This window comes from Furipterus horrens, unplaced genomic scaffold (assembly GCF_987537825.1).
Source record: "Furipterus horrens unplaced genomic scaffold, mFurHor1.1.pri manual_scaffold_4, whole genome shotgun sequence".
Classification (NCBI taxonomy): domain Eukaryota; kingdom Metazoa; phylum Chordata; class Mammalia; order Chiroptera; family Furipteridae; genus Furipterus; species Furipterus horrens.
Genome location: NW_028327174.1, coordinates 23,709,394 through 23,730,490, shown reverse-complemented (window position 1 = coordinate 23,730,490; position 21,097 = coordinate 23,709,394). Strand labels below are relative to the sequence as shown.

The 21,097-nt window shown below is 34.6% G+C and overlaps 1 protein-coding gene across 1 annotated transcript in view; it reads left to right on the top strand.

Moving 5' to 3' along the window:
- Positions 1–6,858: 6,858 nt before the first annotated feature.
- Positions 6,859–21,097, top strand: part of LOC150011341 (pregnancy zone protein-like) — a 50,689-nt gene continuing 36,450 nt past the window's right edge. Inside the window, exons 1-11 of the mRNA XM_090272835.1 lie at positions 6,859–6,984; positions 12,919–13,102; positions 14,220–14,379; positions 14,544–14,596; positions 15,847–15,867; positions 16,131–16,299; positions 16,727–16,811; positions 18,373–18,484; positions 18,797–18,911; positions 19,059–19,168; positions 19,997–20,158. Coding sequence (XP_090128961.1) covers positions 6,899–6,984; positions 12,919–13,102; positions 14,220–14,379; positions 14,544–14,596; positions 15,847–15,867; positions 16,131–16,299; positions 16,727–16,811; positions 18,373–18,484; positions 18,797–18,911; positions 19,059–19,168; positions 19,997–20,158 — 1,257 coding nt within the window. The 5' untranslated portion in view covers positions 6,859–6,898. The remainder of the gene's footprint in view (positions 6,985–12,918; positions 13,103–14,219; positions 14,380–14,543; positions 14,597–15,846; positions 15,868–16,130; positions 16,300–16,726; positions 16,812–18,372; positions 18,485–18,796; positions 18,912–19,058; positions 19,169–19,996; positions 20,159–21,097) is intronic.

Genomic DNA, 21,097 nt, shown 5'->3' with positions numbered 1-21,097 from the left:
TTGAGGCTATATCATTGACTAATTTAACAGTTTAGACTGTTAAACAAAATGAAAGACAAAAATTACATGAACATATAAATAGATGTTAAAAAAGGCATTTGATCAAGTCCAGCACCCATTTATGATAAAACACTCATCAAAGTGGAAATGGACAGAGCATACCTCAACATATTAAAGGCCCTATATGAAAAACCTACTGCCAATATTATACTCAATGGGTAAAAATTAAAATTTAAGATCAGAAGCAACACAAGGCTCTCCATTCCCACCACTCTTATTCAACATAGTACTGGAAGTTCTAGCCACAGTGATCAGACAATAAGAAATAAAAGACATTCAAGGTGGAAAAGAGGGAGTAAAATGTCATTATTGACAGATGACATGATATTGTACAAAGAAAATCATATAGGCTCTACCAAAAAACTACTTGATGTAATAAGTGAATTCAGCAAAATAGGGGAATACAAAGTCAATATTCAGACATCAATGGCATTTTTATACACCAAAAATTAAATATCAGAAAGAGAAACTAACTTCCAGCCAAGATGGAGGTGTAGACAGACACGCTGCCTCTCCCTCCACAACTAAGAAAGAATACAACTACCTCAAAACTAGAAACAACCAGAAGTTACAGAAAATCAAACTGCATGGAAGTCCAGCAAACAAAGATATAAAGAAAAAATACTCACCCAGACAGGTAGGAGGGGTGGAGAGGATGTGGTGTGGTGGCAGCAGCAGTGGCGGTGGCAGCAGTGGGCCCGCAGAAAGCGCAGTAATACATTTTAAAGTCAGGAGGGACACCTGGGGAGCATTCCAAGCTCCTCACTGGGCCTAGCAGCTCAGAGTCCCAGCTGCCCAGCACCAGGGAAAATCAAACCTCATTGCTTCTTACTGTGCAGACCAGTGGGAGATGGAGTGGAGGAAGAAACTGCTGGTCTCTCAGCAGGGTCCACTTGCTTAAAGGGCCCCCACGGTCTTAGAACATCCACAGACCCACCCACTCTGGGAACGATGGCCAGAGCAACAGCTAGAGGGGCACCAGTCCAGTGCAGAAGTGGAAGAGGTGCCTGGAAAAGGGGCGAGTGCTGGGAAGGCAGCATTGTTCCCTCTTGGGCCGCCCCCCCCCCAACACACACACATACAGCACCACAACATCTGAAAAAGGTCGACCTGCACTGACAAATCCCTAAGGCTCCACCCCTTACAACATAACAGGAGAAACAGCTCTACCTGGGACGCGGAGGCAAACAAACACAGGAGCCTGTCAGAATGAGGAGACAGAGAAGTATGGCCCAAAAGGGGGAATGGATCAAGGTTCCAGTGGGAGAACTAAGCAACGAGGAGATAGCCAACCTCACAGATGAGGAAATAGACAACCTAACAGACATAGAATTCAAAACACTGGTGATAAAGATGCTCACAGGCCTGACAGATATGCCTGAGTCTGGCAAATGCATAAGAGAAGAAGTGAAGGCTATGGTAAATGAAACAAAGGAAAATCCACACAAAACCAATAGTGAAGGGAAGGAAACTGGTGTTCAAATCAATGATTTGGAACATAAGGAAGAAAAAACAGTCAACCAGTGCAGAATGAGGAAGCAAGAATTGAAAAAAATGAGGAAAGCTTCCCAAATTTTGTGAAGGAGATGAACTTACAGGTTTGGGAGGCATGGAGAGTCCCGGACAAGCTGGACCCAGAGACGATCACACCAGGACGCATCATTATTGAGATGCCAAAGGTGAAAGATAAAAACAGAGTCCCGGGGGCAGCAAGAGAGAGGCAGAGAGTTGCCTTCCGGGGGCTGTCTATAGGACTACCAGCTGATTTCTCAGAGGACACTTTGCAGACAGGAAGGGACTGGCAAGCAGTATTCAATGTGTTGAAAGGCAACCTGTAACCAGGACGAGTCTATCCAGCAAGGCTATCATTTGAAATAGAAGAGCAAATGAAGTGCTTCCCAGACAAGGTGCATCTAAAGCAGTTCATCTTCCCCAAGCCATTATTATGTAAAATGTCAAAGGGACTTACTTAAGAAAAAGATCAAAACTATGAACACTAAAATGACAACAGACTTACAACTATCAACAACTGAATCTGAAAAATAAAAACAAAATCCAACTAAGCAAATCAGAATAGGAACAGAATCATAGGTATGAGGATCATTTGGAGCGTTATCAGCTGGGAGGGGGAGGGGAAGAAATGGGGATATGGTGCAGGGATTAAGAAGCATAATTGATTGGTTCAAAATAGACAGGGGGAAGTTAAGAATAATATGGGAAAGGATGAAACCAAATAACTTATATGACAACCCATGGACATGAACTAAGGGGGCTGGGATTGCTGGAGGGAAGGGGGTTACTGGGCAGAGGGGAGCAAAGGGGAAAATAATTGGAACTACTATAACAACATAATCAATAAAATATGCTTAAAGAAAAAAGAAAAAAAAAGAACGAAAAACTAAGATAAAAATCTCATTTACTATAGCAACACACACAAAAAAACAAACTACCTACGAATAAATTTAACCAAGAGGTAAAAGACATGTACTCAGAAAACTATAGAACACTGAAGAAAGAAGTTGAAAGAGATGCAAATAAATGGAAGCATATACACTGTTCATGGGTTGGAAGAATTAACATCATTAAAATGTTTGTACTACCCAAAGCAATCTATAGATTCAATGTAATTTCTATTAAAATACCTATGACATATTTTGCAGATCTAGCACTAATACTTCAAAAATTTATATGGAACCAAAAAAGACCTGAATAGCCACAGCAATCTTGAGACTGAAGGACAAAGTTAGAGGGAAAAACATTTACTAATATCAAACCATACTACAAGTCCACTGTAATCAGAACTTTCTGGTATTGGCAGAAAAAGACGAACAGAACAGAACAGAAAGCCCAGAAATAAATCCACATCTTTATAGTCAATTAATATTCAACAGAGGAAGCAAGACATATAATGGGCTAAAGATACTTTATTCAATAAATGGCGTTGAGAAAGTTGGACAGGTACGTGCAGAAAAATGAAACGAGACCACTTTCTTATGCCACACACAAGAATAAATTCAAAATGAATTGAGAACTTTATGTTAGACATGAAACCATAAAAATCCTTGAAGAAAAGTAGGCAGCAAAATCTTGGCTGTTGTTCGTAACAATATTTTATTAGATATACCTCCCCAGGCAAGGGAAACAAAAGAAAAAATAAACAAAGGGAATAAACCAAAAATTTTTTGCATAGCAAAGGAAATTATCAACAAAATAAAAAGACAACCCACAGAATGGGAGAACATATTCACTGATACATTTGATTAAGTGATTAATCCAAAATTTGTAAAGAACTTACAAAACTCAACACCCAAAAACAAACAACCCAATTAGAAATGGGCAGAGGACCAAAGCAGACATACAGATGATCAATAGACATGAAAAGATGCTCAACCTCACTAATCATCAGAGAAATACAAATGAAAACCACATAAGATACCATCTCACACCTGTCAGAATGGCTGTCGTCAATAAATCAACAAACAAGTGGTGGTGAGGACATGGAGAAAGGGGAAGCTTTTTGCACTGTTGGTAGGAATGCAGATTGGTACAGCCACTGTGGACAGCAGTATGGAAATACATCAAATATTTTTAAATGATCTGCCTTTTGACCCAGTGAATCCCACTTTTGGTAACATATCTGAAGGAATCCAAAACAATAATTTGAAAAAATATAAGCACCCCTATGTTAATTGCAAGATATGGAAGCAGCCCAAGTGTCCATCAGTAGATAAGTGGATAAAACAACTATGGAACATTTATAAAATGGAATACTACTTATCTGTAAAAAGGAAGAAAATTTTACCCTTGCAACAGTATGGATGGACCTGGAGAACATTATGCTAAGTGAAATAAACCAGTCAGAGAAAGACAAATACCATATGATTTCACTCATATGTGGAATCTAATGAACAAATGAACTAACAAGGAAAAGGAGGACAGACTCTTAGATGGAGAACAGGATGACAGATAGTGGGGGAGGTTAGCGGGTGAAGGGATTGAGCAAAATAGAAAAAGGATTCATGAACATGGACAACAGAGAGGTGACTGCTGGAGGTAGGGAGTATAAGAAAATTAAATGATAATGGAAAATAATACAATAAAGATTAAATTTAAAAGTTGTTCAGAGTAAAAGACATTTTTAATAAAATATTGTATAATTCATACTGGGACTCTAAATAAGTATTATTAACTATGGTAGGTTTATATAGATATATATGTGTATGTGTATATATATGTATATATTTATACATATGTGTGTGTGTGTGTGTGTATATATATATATATGTATGAAATTTATATTCCCAGGTAAATTTAAAATGAACATATGTCAAAGATTCTTTTTTATTTAACCTATTTATTAATTAATGAAGTAACCAGTAAGATAGTATAATTATTTTAAAGAGCACTCAGTATCTAGAAAATTTACAGAGAATTTAACAACAACAAAAAATAAACTCAGGATAAGAATAATGGTTTAAGTATATAAATGAATACATAAAATATACCATAAAATCTTTGGGGTTGTATCTGTTCCATGGGACAGAAATTATTTGCACATGTATCTTATAAAAGTCAACAAGTAACTTCAAGTCTGGAAACTTTCATTTATAGAAAAAAAATGAAATAAACTAAGTCTATTCTCTTAAGTGGTCCTTGCCCTAAAATTGTATTAATAGAAAGTGTTATTTCTCATTTTGCTTTATTTCTGAGTTTCTGATAATTTTTCTGACAGTTTTCTCTCCAAAAATTATTGGTTTCAAATAAGAGAAAGTAGTTGTCTAATTAGCTTTGAGTTTGTCAGCAAATCTTGAGCCTTCAGTACTGAGCAACTACTAAAACCACATAATTAACTTCTGTCCAGAAACTTTTATATGGAATATTGGTTTAGACTTTTAAAACCCTTCACAACTTATTATTTCACCTTTTCTTTCAAAAATAAACAAACTCACCATAAAATTCATTTGGAGATGCAAGGAACCTAGAATGAGCCAAACAATATTGAAAAAGGACAAAGTAAGAAGATTCACACTCCCTCATTTCAAAACTTCCTACAAAACTATAATAATCAAGACAGTATGGCACTGGAAAAGGATAGATGTATAGGACAATAAAATAGAATTGAGGTTTCGTAAGCTAAACCATGCATCTATAATTAACTAATTTTCAACAAGGAAACCAAGAAGATTCAATGAGGAAAGAATAGTATTTTCAACAAATGGTTCTAGGGCAACTAGATGTCCACATACAAATGAAGAAAGTTGGGTTCCTAAGTCATACAATATACAAAAATCAACTCACAATAGATCCTAGAGTTAAATATAAGAGCTAAAATGATAAAACTCTTAGAAGGAAAATAAGTGTAAATCTTTGTGACTTTAGACTAAGCACTAATTTCTTATATATGACACAAAAACACAAACAACCAAAGCAAAAACTGATCAATTTTACTTTATCAAAATTTAAAATAGTTGTACATTGAAGAACACTATCAATGGATGAATACAAATCATATAATGAGAGAATATTTACAAACCGTTTATCCAATATGTATTTAGGACCCAGAACATATAAAAAGCTCTTACAACTCAACAATAAGAAAACAACTGAATTAACATGTGGTGAAGGAATTGAAGAGAAACCTGTCTAAAGAAGATACACAAATGGCCAATGAGCTCATAAAAAATATGCTCAACATCATTAATAAAGAAAATGCAAAATCAAAAACACAATGAGACACCACTTCATTCCCACTAGATTTGGTATAATGAAAAAATAAAAAAATAAAAGAGAATATCAAGTGTTGGCAGAAATGTGGGGGGTAAAAGGAAACCTCATACACTGCAGGTGACGATGTAAAACTCTGCGGCTGCTGTGGAAAACAGCTTAGCAGTTCCTCAAAACTTTAAACAAGTGTTCCCATATGACCTACAATTCCACTCCTATTTATACATCCAAGAAAATTGAAACCATATATTCACACAAAACATTTTACTCAACTGTTCATAGCAGAATGATTTATTCTAACCAAAAAGTTAAAACAACCCAAATGTTTTATCAATTGATGAATAAACAAAATATGGTACATTCATACAGTGAAATAATTGTCACCCATATAAAGTACCGACACATGGAACAACATGGGTGAACCTTGAAACATAATGCTAAGTGAAAGAAGCCAGACACAAAAGGCCACACGTGGTATTATTCCACTTATTTATATGAAATATCCAGAGAGACAAATCCACAAAGACAGAAAATAGATTACTGGTTCTCAGAGACTGAGGGAGAAGGGAACTGGGAACAAGGACATTTGTTTTGAAGGTAATAAAATGTTCAATAATTAGATAGTGATCATGGTTGTATAGCACCTTGAAAATACTAAAAATAACTTAATTGTATGCTTTAAAATGGTGACTTTTATGTTATGTAAATTGTTTTTAAATTAAAAATTGCTAAAAATGTGCAGCTATGGAAAAAGTATTTTTTCCAGATCAATGTTATAAATAAAAGAAAAAATTCACTTACTGCAGACCTTATTCTATCACCATTCAGGTTTTTTCTTTCACTGTTCTATTGTACACTATAAAAGAACCAGACACTTTTTTAAAAAACTGCTCTTTTTTTTCCCTTGGAAAAAAATAGCCTTGAGAGTAATGAGGCAATCACTGAGAGCAACCACCTTTCTAGAGAATCTGTGCCCAACTCTGAGCTCTATTTGGAAGCCTTAGGGTAGGGCTTGTTTATAAATAGCAGCCATATAAAGCCTGGTAAATTTGGGAGAACTCAAAGATCAGGCTGAAGGCAGGCATAAAACAGTCCTTGAATTTTGCCCCTCACTATGGGGAAAGACAGCCATCCTCAATCAGGTTTTGTGCTCCTTCTCCTTGTCCTGTTTTCTACCAATGCCTCAAACTCTGCAGAACCGTAAGTCTCATTCAAAGTCCTTCCCTCAAGATTCTGTTCTTTATTTTAGCCTCTCCTTTATATCTTTGCTTTGTCTTTTCTATTAAATGCTACCTTTTCATTCTTTAAAATACCTTCTAATCATGAGATTAATTATAAAGGGTTAATACGTTTTTCCTTTTATTTATTCTGTCGTCGGCGGCAGCGGCAGCCGTCCATCTCGAGAGACGATGGTGTAGCTTCTTAAGAGTCTATCTGTACTCTTAAAATAATAGTCATCGACACAGTAAGTCATCACTAGGAAGCATGTTTTCATTATAAACTGAAACCTCAGGTTCCATATTGATAGACCCATTCTTTTGGAGAGAAAACATTGATTATAAACATATTTAAAGTGTACAGTAGGTTGTAATTTAACTCAGATTGTAGATCACATGCATAGAAAAAATACAGCTCCTTCAATTTTCAGTAATTTATTGTGTCTTCATCAAGACACCTCAGTAAATGGTCAATGCAGGGAAAAAGTAATTTTAACCCTATTTAGCTATAAAGTTTGTGAAATCCCAATACTATAAGACTCCTCTTCCAATTTCCCTAGTTCCTCTCCAAGGTAGTGTCTAGAAGAATGTGATCTTCATTAATTACTGGTGGAGAAGAAGGGTCAGGGTCCTTGGTCTCAGAGTTCTCATTTCCTTGGCCACTGCCATTCTGGTTTATCCTTACCTGCTAATATTCATCATGTGAGTCTTTAACTATATCCTTTCTCTCAGTTTGGTCCCTTTGCCAAGGAGTCCCAGAAGTTCTCTCTAGCTGACTTTGACTCACTTTAGCTCTTTATTGTCACATAGAACTCCCAGCTTTCTACATCATTATGCCTCCAATTCTGTGGCCATTGTTCAAACACAGTCTATGCTTCAGGATCACTTTGTCAGCCACCCATTTGAGGCTTCTAGCCTCAACCAAGCTGCCTTTACTTTCCTTCTAGAGAACTGTACAATTCTTAGGTCCACCACGCAGGCACTGAAGTATCCTGGAAAGATTAAACTTCTAACTCTCCTGTGCCTACTACCCACTCTATCCTCCTAGATGACTCCGATGAGCTACATCCCAGATTGATACAGGAGAGAGGAGTAAAGGGACCTCAATGTATTACTTTTAGCCACTTAACACAATTGGTCTTTTTCAAGCCAAAGCAGAAATCAGAACTGTGACCATCTCGAGCTCTTTCATTCTTCAGACTTTGTCCATGCACAATTTCCCAGTAACCAGTAAGAGTGCATTTCTCTTTCATTATTCTTCCACTTCATCTACAACTGTGGATGGTACCATCTTTCATTGCATTCCACTCACAGAGCATTGGGAAATATGTGGGGCTGTCCAATTTTCTGAATGCAGGCTAAATAGAAGCAAGTGACATTTTGGGGGTTGGAATGTTAAGCAGCCTGTGTTTTCTATCCAACACAACATAGAACTATTTTGCTCATTGAAAACCTTTAATTTATATCTGTCCCACCATTTAGCAAAGAACAACAGGCCTCATGACCTAGTTGTCACTATGTAGAAAACTTCACTTTAATCCTCCAGCATTAGCCCTTGATGTGATAAATGACAGCTATTGCCTCTCCCCTGCCTTTGATCAGTAAGCTTCAGAGAGATAGAGGTTACAGAAGAACATGATAAAAAAAGAAAATTTAAAGTCATCAGTTTAATATTTGCAAAATTTAACCACTCCTACAAAGGCAAATATTTAAAATTCAAACATTCATGATTAAGTAATACATTAAAAGATTTTATTTGCTCAGTACAAGTGAAATCTTGGGCAAATTACTCAACCCAGGTAGGTCCCAATTTCAATATTTGTAGAATGAATACTAACAAAATCTTTGCAAAACGGTTGTATAAAATATCATATAAATGAGAAATAATTTTTAATTGTGATCTCAATTAGCTTAATAAAAATACAAGTATTATATGGAATAAAGTTATAATATACTAATGATTTCTTTCCTATTAATATCAAAGAAATAAGGGGAGAAAGTGAATGGGGAGGTTAAAAATGATAATTATTTTATACAGCTTATAGTTAGTACTGTACTGCATACTTAAAAATTGCTAAGAAAATAGATCTTAGTTATGTTATAATAATAACAATAATAGTAATTAAAGAGGAGGAAATTTTTGGAAATGATGGATATGTTTATAGCAAAGATTGTACTGATGATTTCAAAGGTGTATATTTAACTACATACTAGTCAAGTAGTACATACTAAATATGTTTAACTTTTTGTGTGTCGATCATACCTCAATAAAGTGTTTTTAAAATATATAGAAAATATAAAGCCTTTGGAAATGAAGAGTTAAAGTAGGCATAACTTTAGTCTTTAACTCTCTTATGCAAACCAAGTCCAGAGAATAATATTACAATACAACTTGGAAAGGTGGAGGAGTTACGGCAATAGGCCAATGTACGGGCCACTCAGATAAAAATCTGTAATCTTCTACTTCCTAAGCATAGTCTGGAGTTACTAATGAATGATGAGTTTAACAAGGAGTTTGGGGGAAATAGTAAAATTTGCAGAGAAATATCTCAAAGTATCAACCTAAAAGTTTGCCCCACATATGTTTTTCCTGAGTTGGACAGAAAGAGCTCAGGACATACCATATTTTTCAATCCATAGGACACATTTTTTCCCCAGAAGTGGGGGGGAAATGTCTGTACGTCTTATAGAGCAAATATTGCATCACAGACTGTGATATGTATTACCTGACCTGTCAGCAGTTGCAAAAGCTGTAAGAAGAGGAAGTGGTGGGCCCACGCGAAACCCCTGGGGATGCTTAAATGTCCCACTTTACTGCTGAATCTCAGGGCATCTGGTCAGTATGAAGATAGCGAAGAAAGTGATACCAGTGATTGTGAGCAACTGAGCTTCATAAATTATGACACTACCAATGATGAGTTCTTGGGGTTCCCAGAAAACTAGAAGAGTACTTGAACCTTAAAGTCTCTCCTCATTTGTTAATGACAGTGATGACGGTTCTTAATACTGCTGTTGACTGCTGTTCACTTTACATGGTTGAAATATTATTCTGTTATATTTTATTAAATATTCTAGTACACCATTTCATTAAGATTTTTTTTCCTGTTTTCGTCCTCTAAACCTAGGTGCATCTTATGGTCAGGTGCATTTTGCAGTGTGAAAAATATGGTAATTCAGAATAGGAAGAAAATGTATAGAAATGGACACTGAAAGTGCCAGCTCTCATAAGGCTGTTTTTACTACTATCAATGCAGTAAGCCTTGTAGAAGGCTGTTGTTGTTGGGAAAATAAAAAAATGTTATTGTTTTTCACATCTTTAAAGAGCAGATGTTCAGTAGATCAGAAACATCCAAATAAAAGAAAGGGATTGGATGAGAGGTACTATCCAAATGGCTTCGGGTAGTTTATTTAACTACTCTGAGCCTCTCTGCTTTAGAACAAAACATTAGCATTTATGCAATAATATGAGGGGTTTGTTTCTTTGTTTATTGTTTTTCTATTACAGTTGCCCCATTTTCCCCATTACTCTCCCCTGCCCTGCCCACCCCTCCCCCCTCTCCCACAGTCAATCCCCACCCTGTCGTCCATGTCCATGGGTTATGCATACTAGTTCCTTGACTAGACCCTTCCCCTTCTTTCCCCCATTTTCCCTCTCCCCCTTGGTCACTGTCAGTCTGTTCCTTGTTTACATGCCTCAGGTTCTATTTGCTCATTTGTTTTGTTCATTAGTTTCCTGGATTAGGTGAGATTATGTGGTATTTGTCTTTTGCTGCCTGACTTATTTCATTAAGCATGATACTCTCCAGTTCCATCCACACTGTCACGAAAGTTAGGAATTGCTTCTTTCTTCCTGCTGCATAGTATTCCATTGTGTAAATGTGCCACAGTTTTTTGATCCACTCATCTACAGATGGGCACTAGGCTGTTTCCAGCACTTGGCTATTGTAAATAGTGCTGCTATGAATGTCAGGGTCCATAGGTTCTTTTGAATTGGTATTTCAGGATTCTTTAGGTGTAATCCTAGCAATGAAATTGCTGGTTCAAAAGGCAGTTCCATTTTTAGTTTTTTGAGGAAATTCTATACAGTTTTCTACAGTGGTTGCACCAGTCTGTATTCCCACCAACAGTGCACTAGGGTTCCCTTTTCTCCACATCCTTTCCAGCACTTGTTTGTTGATTTGTTTATGATGCCCATTCTGACTGGTGTGAGGTGGTATCTCATTGTGGTTTTAATTTGCATCTCTCTAATGGCCAGTGATGCTGAGCATCCTTTCATATGCCTATATTTCCTCCTTGGAGAAGTGTCTGTTCAGGTCCTTTGCCCATTTTTAACTGGATAAACAATCTAAGGTTTTAATAATTTAAGAGTGGTACTAAAGATTCATGGCATATAATTTTACAAAGGAAGAATTTAAAATATATACAGGAAGACTGCTGGGCCAGAGCAGACTATGTAGAGACTGCACTTGACTTCCAGATTCAACAACTAAACTGTCTTTGTTTTCTCTACTCCTACTTTCACACCTATTAACTTTGTAAAGTAATAAGATTGTGTATTATGTTAGTGGTAGAAAGGAAAAGATAATAAAATAATATAAAAATAATTCTCTTAATTGCAAAGATGCTCTATAAATAAATGGCTTAAACCTACAGGCACTAAATCATTAAAGTTTTGAGGATTCACATTTCATAAATAATATACTGATTTAATGAAGGGGCAGAGATTTTACCTCACTGTTATATATATTCAATGTGGAAATTAATGAGGATCACATGTTTCAGTTCTCATGAACATGAATAATATGTCGCATGCACCTTACAGGATTGTTGAGAGAATTAAATGGCTTAATACAGAGACTGCTTAACACAATTCTTGGCAAGTAGCAGATACTTAAGAAACACAGATTCTCTTTCAGCCCATAGGAGTTCAGAGTATAGAGAGATTATATTGAGCTGAATGCTGCAAGAAAGGTGTCACTTAAAATGCTTCCTGAAGAATGGATCAACTGTGACAGAAAAATATGAGCATATCATAGAAAAAGGAAACTCATCAATGAAGTCAAGACAAAAAAACAAAGCTCACACAGAAAATGTCTCGTGCCTCTGAATAATTAAATACATTCAAGAATTTAAGTGAAAAAGATTTTTCAAAATAACATATTACCAGAACTTATTTTTAATAAAAAAGATAATTTATCCACTGATAGAATATTGACACAAGCATATATTTATAAATATAGAAATATTAACACTAAGATATTCAAATTGATTACCTCAGGAGAATGAGAATGAAGGAAAATGGGAGTCAAATGTTCTGTGTACTGGTGTGGCATGTAAATTATTGATAAAAATTAAAACTTACTGATTAAAAACTATTAATTTGGGGGCAGGCTATATCTGAGGAATATAGAAAAAGCAGTGTATATGTTCTTTTTTTCTGTGTTAAGAAAATTTGCAATATACATATGTATTATTTTATGTAACGGATATGTGTTCACTGAGGTTTTTCAGCTGAATTTATGTAAATACAGTCATGGTGTTCGTGCACAAGTGATGTTTACTTAGATAGATTTTAATGTAAATCATTTTATAAAGTAATTATCCATAATATACATGGCTACTTATATGAGTATATATTCAAGAATTTAGATATTAAGACTCTTTAAAATGAAGAATGCCTATAAAATTGAAACATCTTTGACGTCAACTGCTTGAGGTAATATTGATGAGTAAAAGGTATCATTCTTGTGCCAATAAGATGGAGGTGGCAGTGTAGCACTGATTGTAGCCATATATATATATAATTTTGATTTAGCCTCAACAGGAGGTTAAATATGTAGTTATGGAAAACACAATTATGGTTGAAAATGCTTGCTATCTTCTGTTTTTGTCTGATTCAACCTTCTTCCCTTCCCAGGCAGTATATGGTGCTGGTCCCCGCCCTGCTCCACACTGGGACCCCTGAGAAGGCCTGCCTCCTTCTGAGCCACCTGAATGAGAGAGTGAGTGTAAGTGTTTCCTTGGAGTCTCTCGGGGAGAAAAGGAACCTCTTCAATGACTTGGTGGCAGAGACAGATTTATTCCACTGTGTCTCCTTCACTGTGAGTATTGCCTATCCCTGTTTGATACATTATATTGAATCATGGTGATAGAGAGCTAGTGTTCAATCCCAAAGAATGACTTTAGAATGTTAGTGAGGATTTTAGAAAGAACCAAGGTGAATGAGTTTTTAGCTATTGAGAAAAAAACCATGGATTTTTTCACCAGAATAGGGGAGAAATATTTTTCTACATGTTAAAGTTCAATTTAATTCCTAAAAAATAAAAATAATTGTATTAGCCACAGAAATTGAATGACTTAGAGCAGCGGTTCTCAACCTGTGGGTCACGACCCCTTTGGGGGTCAAACGACACTTTCACAGGGGTCACCTAAGACCATCAGAAAACACATATATAATTACATATTGTTTTTATGATTAATCACTATGCTTTGATTATGTTCAATTTGTAACAATGAAAATACATCCTGCATATCAGATATTTACATTACAATTCATAACAGTAGCAAAATTACAGTTATGAAGTAGCAACAAAAATAATTTTATGGTTGGGAGTCACCACAACATGAGGAACTGTATTAAAGGGTCGCAGCATTAGGAAGGTTGAGAACCACTGACTTAGAGGGATTTTCTAGCTTTGCTATATAAGCATTACTTTTGAGCCAAAGTTGGACAATGCCTAGAAACAGCTTATACAAGTACCTCACTATGGGACAGCATGTAGCAGAATTTTTCTCTCGTGGGGGGATTTTAGGTGTCTTTGTCCTTAGAATGTATAAATGGTTCAAGATACTCCAAGCAAATATACAGTATCTCTGTGAGGTTGCCCAACTTGGGATACTAAGATCCTATATTCTCCCATACTTTTTCAGAGATGCTACTCTCCATTCCTTCAGAATACACATTCTCAATTAAAAGGAGTACAGTTTAATAAGTGGAGTTCCAGATGAGCTCTATGAAGATCTGGGCTGCATTGATGGCTGCTCTCACTGATATAGTTCCCCTATATCTTATATTAATTCGTTATTCTTATATCTGGAGAAGTATTCATACTTACCTAGCCCTTGGTGAAGCTGAAGGAGAGAGAGAAAGTAGTCGTGGTTGAAGGAGTCAGAGGGAGAAGACTGAGCTGTTCCTCAGTAGCATCCTTTGTTGTTTAGCTCCCAAGGATCTCATCCTCTTCAGAGGTGGCTTTCTTTGCTGTCCAGATAAAGGGACCAACACAAGACTTCAAGAAGAGAAACAAAGTATTGGTAAAGAATGATCAAAGTCTGGTCTTTGTCCAGACAGACAAACCCATCTATAAACCAGGACAGACAGGTACGTAGGGAAATTCCACCATTTGGGGCAACACTAAGGAGAGCCACCTCCTCAACAGGTTTTCCAGCCAAGTCACTATTATCCTGATCTCCTGACCTCCTGGGTTATTGCCCAAATTACCTGCTTTATCATGTCTGAGACTTATCAGAGAATTTCTTTTTCAGTAAAATTCCGTATTGTCTCTGTGGATGAAAGTTTTCACCCCCTGAATGAACTGGTAAGTATCTCAATATCTATTGTTTGGGCAGGTGGTTGATGACAGCAGTCACCCAAGGTGGGGTGGGAAGATCCAGGAGAAGAGAGATGGAAGAAATTCCTTTTGGAACCTAGATTCCAGCTTTACTACAAATCTAGAGCTTTATACAAGGCATAATTGAGGGGTAAGAGATGAGGAAGCTCTTTTCTCTTATAACAGTAATTAATCAGTCTGGAGATAGTCACCTACATTTATTGCTTTCAGAACACCACATTAAGCATAATGAAGAAGCACAATAAAAAGTTATGTGCTGTCCATATCCACACTCTGAAGGAGTTTATGATTAACTAAAGCACCAAAGAGTTTCACTTCTTCTGAATATATGTGTATATATTATAAAATATATTATAATTTTATCATACAGTCAAAACTGAATTCTCAAACATCTTGTTTATTGGACAATTCAGTTCTTGACCAAGTTGTTTGTGGAAAAAAATGTCCCAGTTGTCTAACAAAATTTTGTGTCTTGATTCTCTACCTGACACCTGTATGATCAGTCATGTGTCTCTCAGGCAACAAAGGAGACTTGGTTTTGGAACAAATGACTTCTCAAACAGTTTTCTGGAACAGATTAAGTTCCAGAACCAAGGTTCCACTGTATATGATAATTTATATTTATACATATATAATGTATATTATATATGAAGTCTCCATTTATGTTAATTGTGTGTCCCTTCCTTCAACTAGCTTTCAATATGAAGGCAGAGAAACAAGGCTACTTTTAAAAGTAAGATATTAGACAATTTTGAAATTAGAAGAAATATTCTTGGTTTACTTTTAACCAAATAATTCTGCGAATTCTCTTCCTGTTGAGACTTAATCATAATGACATATAACTATGAATATCCATTTCTAATGTAAATAAGTAAACAGTATGGCCATATTCTTCACCAGAATATTATTTTAGTACCAAAATAATATTATTGATAAATAATACTTATAAATTAATAAATATCAAAAAGTATTATTTAACAATAACATTTTTCAGGGAAATAACAACACACTGACTTGTAGAAATATATCATTATGCCTTTATTAGGACTATTTATTGAGTTCCCTGAACAATTCTACTTGTTTTATGTTTCAGGTTTAGTTTTGATGTATCTTACTATAAATATTATTTTTCCTTAGTCAGGTGTTTGGTCATAAGTCTGAAATTGTAGCCTTTGGTGAAATTTTAATCACATCTCTTCTTTTATTTTTTCATATAGATTCCACTGGTATACCTTGAGGTAAGCTTCAGAAAAAGTACCTTCTAAAGAAATCAGTGCATGTAAGGAAGAGGTGTTCTGATAATATTCCAGACAAATAAACTGCTGTTAAAAACACTTTCAGATCTTTATTTTCCTACTCTCAGATGTCAGGTTTATTGTGGTTCACCTTCCTTCTATGTTTATCTTTCCTGAAGACAATGCCAGTTACTAATTCGGAAGTCATGTATTGTCAAGGGCTATCATGACTAAATATTATCCCCATGCTCTTTCCTTACCTCTAGAACCCAAAAAGGAATCGAATTGGACAATGGCAGGACCTCAAGTTAGAGAGTGGTCTCAAACAATTAGCCTTTCCCCTCTCATCAGAGCCGATTCAGGGCTCCTACAAGGTGGTGGTACAGAAGGAATCAGGTGGAAATATAGAGCACCTCTTCACCGTGGAGGAATTTGGTATGAATTACAAAAGATAAAAGGGACATAACTTTTTGGTTCATAATGTGAACTCAGATCTTTTGAATTTTTCACAAATACATTGAACTTAGAGTCAACTGTATCTTATTCTAAGGCCATCATTATTCTGTGAACACAGAAGTTTGTAAGAGCTTGGTGATTCAGTAGGAAGTTACACTTTCCAAGTATCAAAATTCTTATTTCAGTAGAACCATCATCATTTGTTAACATCACTGAGATCTGTAGTGGTCACAAAGTCAAATTTTGCATAAATTGTTAAACTTAATCATCTTGAAGTTGATACTGTACATTAAAAATAAATGTAACTTTTAGTGGTACTCTTGTGGAAAAAATTACAGACATAAAGATATTTATATTTCCATTAAATGTTTACCAGCCTCCTTATTTTGTTTATCTCTGTCAACAGTGGTTCCCAAGTTTGAGGTCAAAGTTCAAGTCCCAAAGATAATCAGTATCCTGGATGAAAAAGTGAACATATCAGTATGTGGAACGTGAGTTTAATTGTTTTTTCCTGAAATTCCGTATTTCCCCTCAAGTTTTAGTGTTTATTTAGCTAGGTACGCAATTACAAATTAATTTTCCTTGGCACTTTTTAAAACTTCTTTTAATGACTCTTCTTTATTTTTATCATTAAATTTTTTTAATGCACAAAAGAGTGGAGACACTCATAATTATGATTTAATAAGTAACATCTTTTCTTATTTGATACATCTTTTTTTTGCTTTAATATTTCAGGATAAATTACAAAAATAATGACATTTTCACACAGCTGTGACAGTAGGAACCTCTAAAAAATTAGTGACATTTTCTTATGTAATCATGATGCCATTATCACACTTAATAAAATTAAAGATAATTATTCAATACTAATTTTGAGTTTATACTCAAGTACCCTTGATTTTCCTAAAAATGTTTCATATTTTCATAAAAATGTTTTTACACATTGCTTTTGGTTATTATGACTCATATATACCTGTTTTTTCCAACTTCCTACAATGGAAATTTTCTTTTTTTTTTTTTTACTGTATTTTTTCCCATGATCATTTAGCCCTTTTATATTCCCTGCCTCCAGCAATCACCACACTGTTATCCATGTCCATGAGTACTTTTCCATTTTTGCTCAATCCCTCCAACCCCTGAACTCCGTCTCAACTTAGTGAAAATTTTCAATTGAATATAAAAGTTGACAGAATAGTAAAATATAATTGCATGCGCCTATCACCTATTATAAAAACTATAAAATTTGCCAATTTTGTTCAATTGATTCTTCCCCTACAGTTTTAATATTTTTAAACAAGTCATAGGAAATCTATAATTAGCTCAAAGTTTTAAAAATCTAGAACCTCCTTTTTGACATTGTACTAGCTTATGGAAAACAATAGGCCAATTGACCTGTAAATGTGCCACTTGTTGCATTTGCTTGAGTGCTCCCTCATGGTACATTGATTTAATTAATTTTACTCTCTCCTCTGGACAGTTTTAAAACTTTGAGTATTTTGCATAGATCCTCTGGATGCAGTAAATGAACAAATTTTTAAACACTAAAACAATCTCTCTGTTTTTTATTTTTTGAGGAATTTCCATACTGTTTTTCATAGTGGTTGCTCTGATTATATTTTTTACTTGAAGTGATATTGGAGGCATTTGCAAATAGCAAAGAAAACAAATGATCCCCCTTAAGGAATTAGCAATTATTCCATCTGTATTAAAAACAGACAGAAAGAACTAATGTAAGTATAGAATGCACACGTGTAAACAAAAATATTTATATACCCCATGATTTGTTTTTCAGGGCTTTCTGTGTGTGTGTGTGTGTTGTGTTTGCTTATTACTTATTTTATTTATCACATAATTTTTATTTGGTATAAAGAACAAGTTTTGATTTTATAATGACAAAATAAAAAGAATAAGAAAAATAAATAGACTAAAAGAAAAAAATAAAAATACCCCAAAGTTATACAGGGAACTGTAGAGAGTAATTGTTCTGGGCTGGGTTGGTAGTGAAAATGTGCATACCTTCCCTCAGTTTCTGATTTATTTCTTCTGTGACAGATACACTTATGGGAAACCTGTCCCAGGACTTGCAACTGTGCGCATGTGTCGAAAATTACTTCAATCTTTTAACTGTAAAAGGCAAGATTTTTGTGAAGAATTCAGTCAACAGGTTAGTATACAGGGTTCTCTCTCAAGACTATTGTTGTTGACAGTGAGTTACCCCATTTTACTAAAGGACATCAAAGTAAGCTAATCCCCAAATATTCCCCACCAAAAATAAAATGTCTATTTTTAGTCAACAAAATTCCCATACTGATGACTAATCATAGAGATTACAAATCAAATATGAACATTAAATTCCTAAAGGTCAAGTAACACATTTAACCAAAGAAGTCGTCATTGCACCAGAAAGAAAACAGTGGATTTAGTGACTACTGAACTGAATTAGTATGATGTTTATCAATTTTTGAATTCTTCTCAGCTCAACAGCAATGGCTGCCTCACCCAAGAAGTAAATACAAACTTGTTCCAGATTAAAAATACGGGTTATGAAATGGAGCTTAATGTGGAAGCCAAGATCAGAGAAAAGGGAACAGGTTTGAGTACTAAATTAATATGGGAGATAAAACAATAAATGATTTGTTTCTCATAGTAAATAAGGATCATAACAGAGGTGGTAGAAAATTAATTTTAGGACTAAAGTAACTTCCAAGAGTATTTACTCTTTTCTACATATTTTTCAGACCTAGAGTTTACTGGAAATGGCATCAGTAAAATCACAAATATTATAACCAAACTCAAGTTTGTGAAAGTGGATTCACACTTCAGACGAGGAATACCCTTCTTTGCTCAGGTATAGTGTATTGCAATTCACAGGTAAATAATGGGTGGCCAGTTGTACCTAGGTCCAGGACATACTAATGTAGTCCATACCTATTTAGTGTTATCAATTAATTAATGTGACAAAAATCATGGAACCACACAAAAGTAGATACTTTCTTTTTTAATATCACTGATAAAATGCACAAACACACAATATAGTATTATGAGAATCAGAAGTAGTTTCTTTTTTTGACATGTAACTAATCAGGATGCTTAATGTAATATTTTAGTTATTATGTCAAGCCCCTTGTCCCACCCATTTTATAATAAATAAGTATATTTTTGCCATTATCCAACCAGCATCAGAATTTTAAGAGAATTTCTCACAAATGACTCTCAAAGTGTTGTCAGTATCCTTCTTTATATCTCTTATTCTGCTTAAAATAAGTGAATAAATTGTTTTAATTTCTAACATTGGAATTATAACAGTGTGAAGTTTATGGCTATTAATATGGTATTATTTTCATATTCAGGGTATATGTTAAAAATAATAAAATGAACAAATAATAATAATTTTTTATATTAAGTTTTTACCAGTTTTATAGTTATTTAATTTTATTCAAAAGAAACATTTTCTGTGGATTTGTTTCAGAAAACAAAAATAAAGTGAGGATCCAGATTATAAAAAGGAGACAGAAAGACATGAGGATCCAAATGGAAGGAAACAGCTTTGCAGTCAATAAGGAAAACTTGATTCTTGTTCTTTGGTTTTTGTTAAGTTATGGCAGCAAAACAGTCTGTTCCCATGAGTTCTTCTTTCTCTCAGTATTATAACTTAGCAAGTACTTTTCTCCTTTAGGTGCTTCTGGTGGATGCAAAGAATGTGCCCATCCCCAATAAAGTCATCTTCATTTCCTCAAATGAAGCCAATTATCATTCTAACGCAACTACCAATGAACAGGGTCTTGCTCAGTTTTCAATTAATACGACCAATATATTGGCTAGCAGACTTTATCTTACGGTAAGTATGAAAGAAATAAAAAAGACTTCAAGACAAAGAGAAACCTTAGTGAGTCATACATTAAGAAGTGAAGAAGCACACAGATTAAGAAGCTATGCAACTTCGGGATAAAGTTGGGGATATGAAAATTTTATTTAAAATAATAAAGACATTAGAAGAGATACTATAGAAGTGCCTGATAATTTGATTAGAATTATTTTTAGAATTTTATGTATTATCCAAAAAATATTACTGGTCTTTTTCCTAAACTATCGGTTCTTCAATAAGTAATTCATGTAATTTGTTTTATGTTGTTTTTCCATGTCTACTTATTTTTTAAATGATTAGAACCTCCCCACACATGCACACTTATATATTGCCTAATGAATAGGATAAAGAGGTTTCTAAATCTAAAAAGCTTTCATGCTTGTAATTTCAAGCCAAACAATAATAAAATATTATGATTTATTGATTCTAGCTTAGATAAATGCCATATAAATTGTTTGTATTTTCCAAGGTTCATGTTAGTTCAACTTAAAAATATGTAATCATCTTTAATGTTTTCTGTGTAATAGATACCTGTTCTTCCCTATGATTGAAAAGGTGGATAAACAGTGTCGCTTTGCTTGAAATTTTTCTAAGAAGTTAAAAGAACTGTAAATTATTAGTCTGATTTATTTAAGTGCGATAATTTTTTTTGCAAAGGAACTTAATTATTAGAGCAAATAGGAGGGTCCACAAAATACACCTAATAAATTCAGGAAAAGTGTAAGTGCACCCAGAAAAGAGCTAAGGAGCCACTACTGCATGGGGAAATAAATGGAAATAACTGCTAAGCAATATTGCCAAGAGTTATAGGTCCATAAACTATACAGACTTTAAAAATGAGAGGTCAATAATGATGAGACATAAATGCTAATTTGCTAAGGATTATTTATAAAGAATTTTGAGACGCATAAG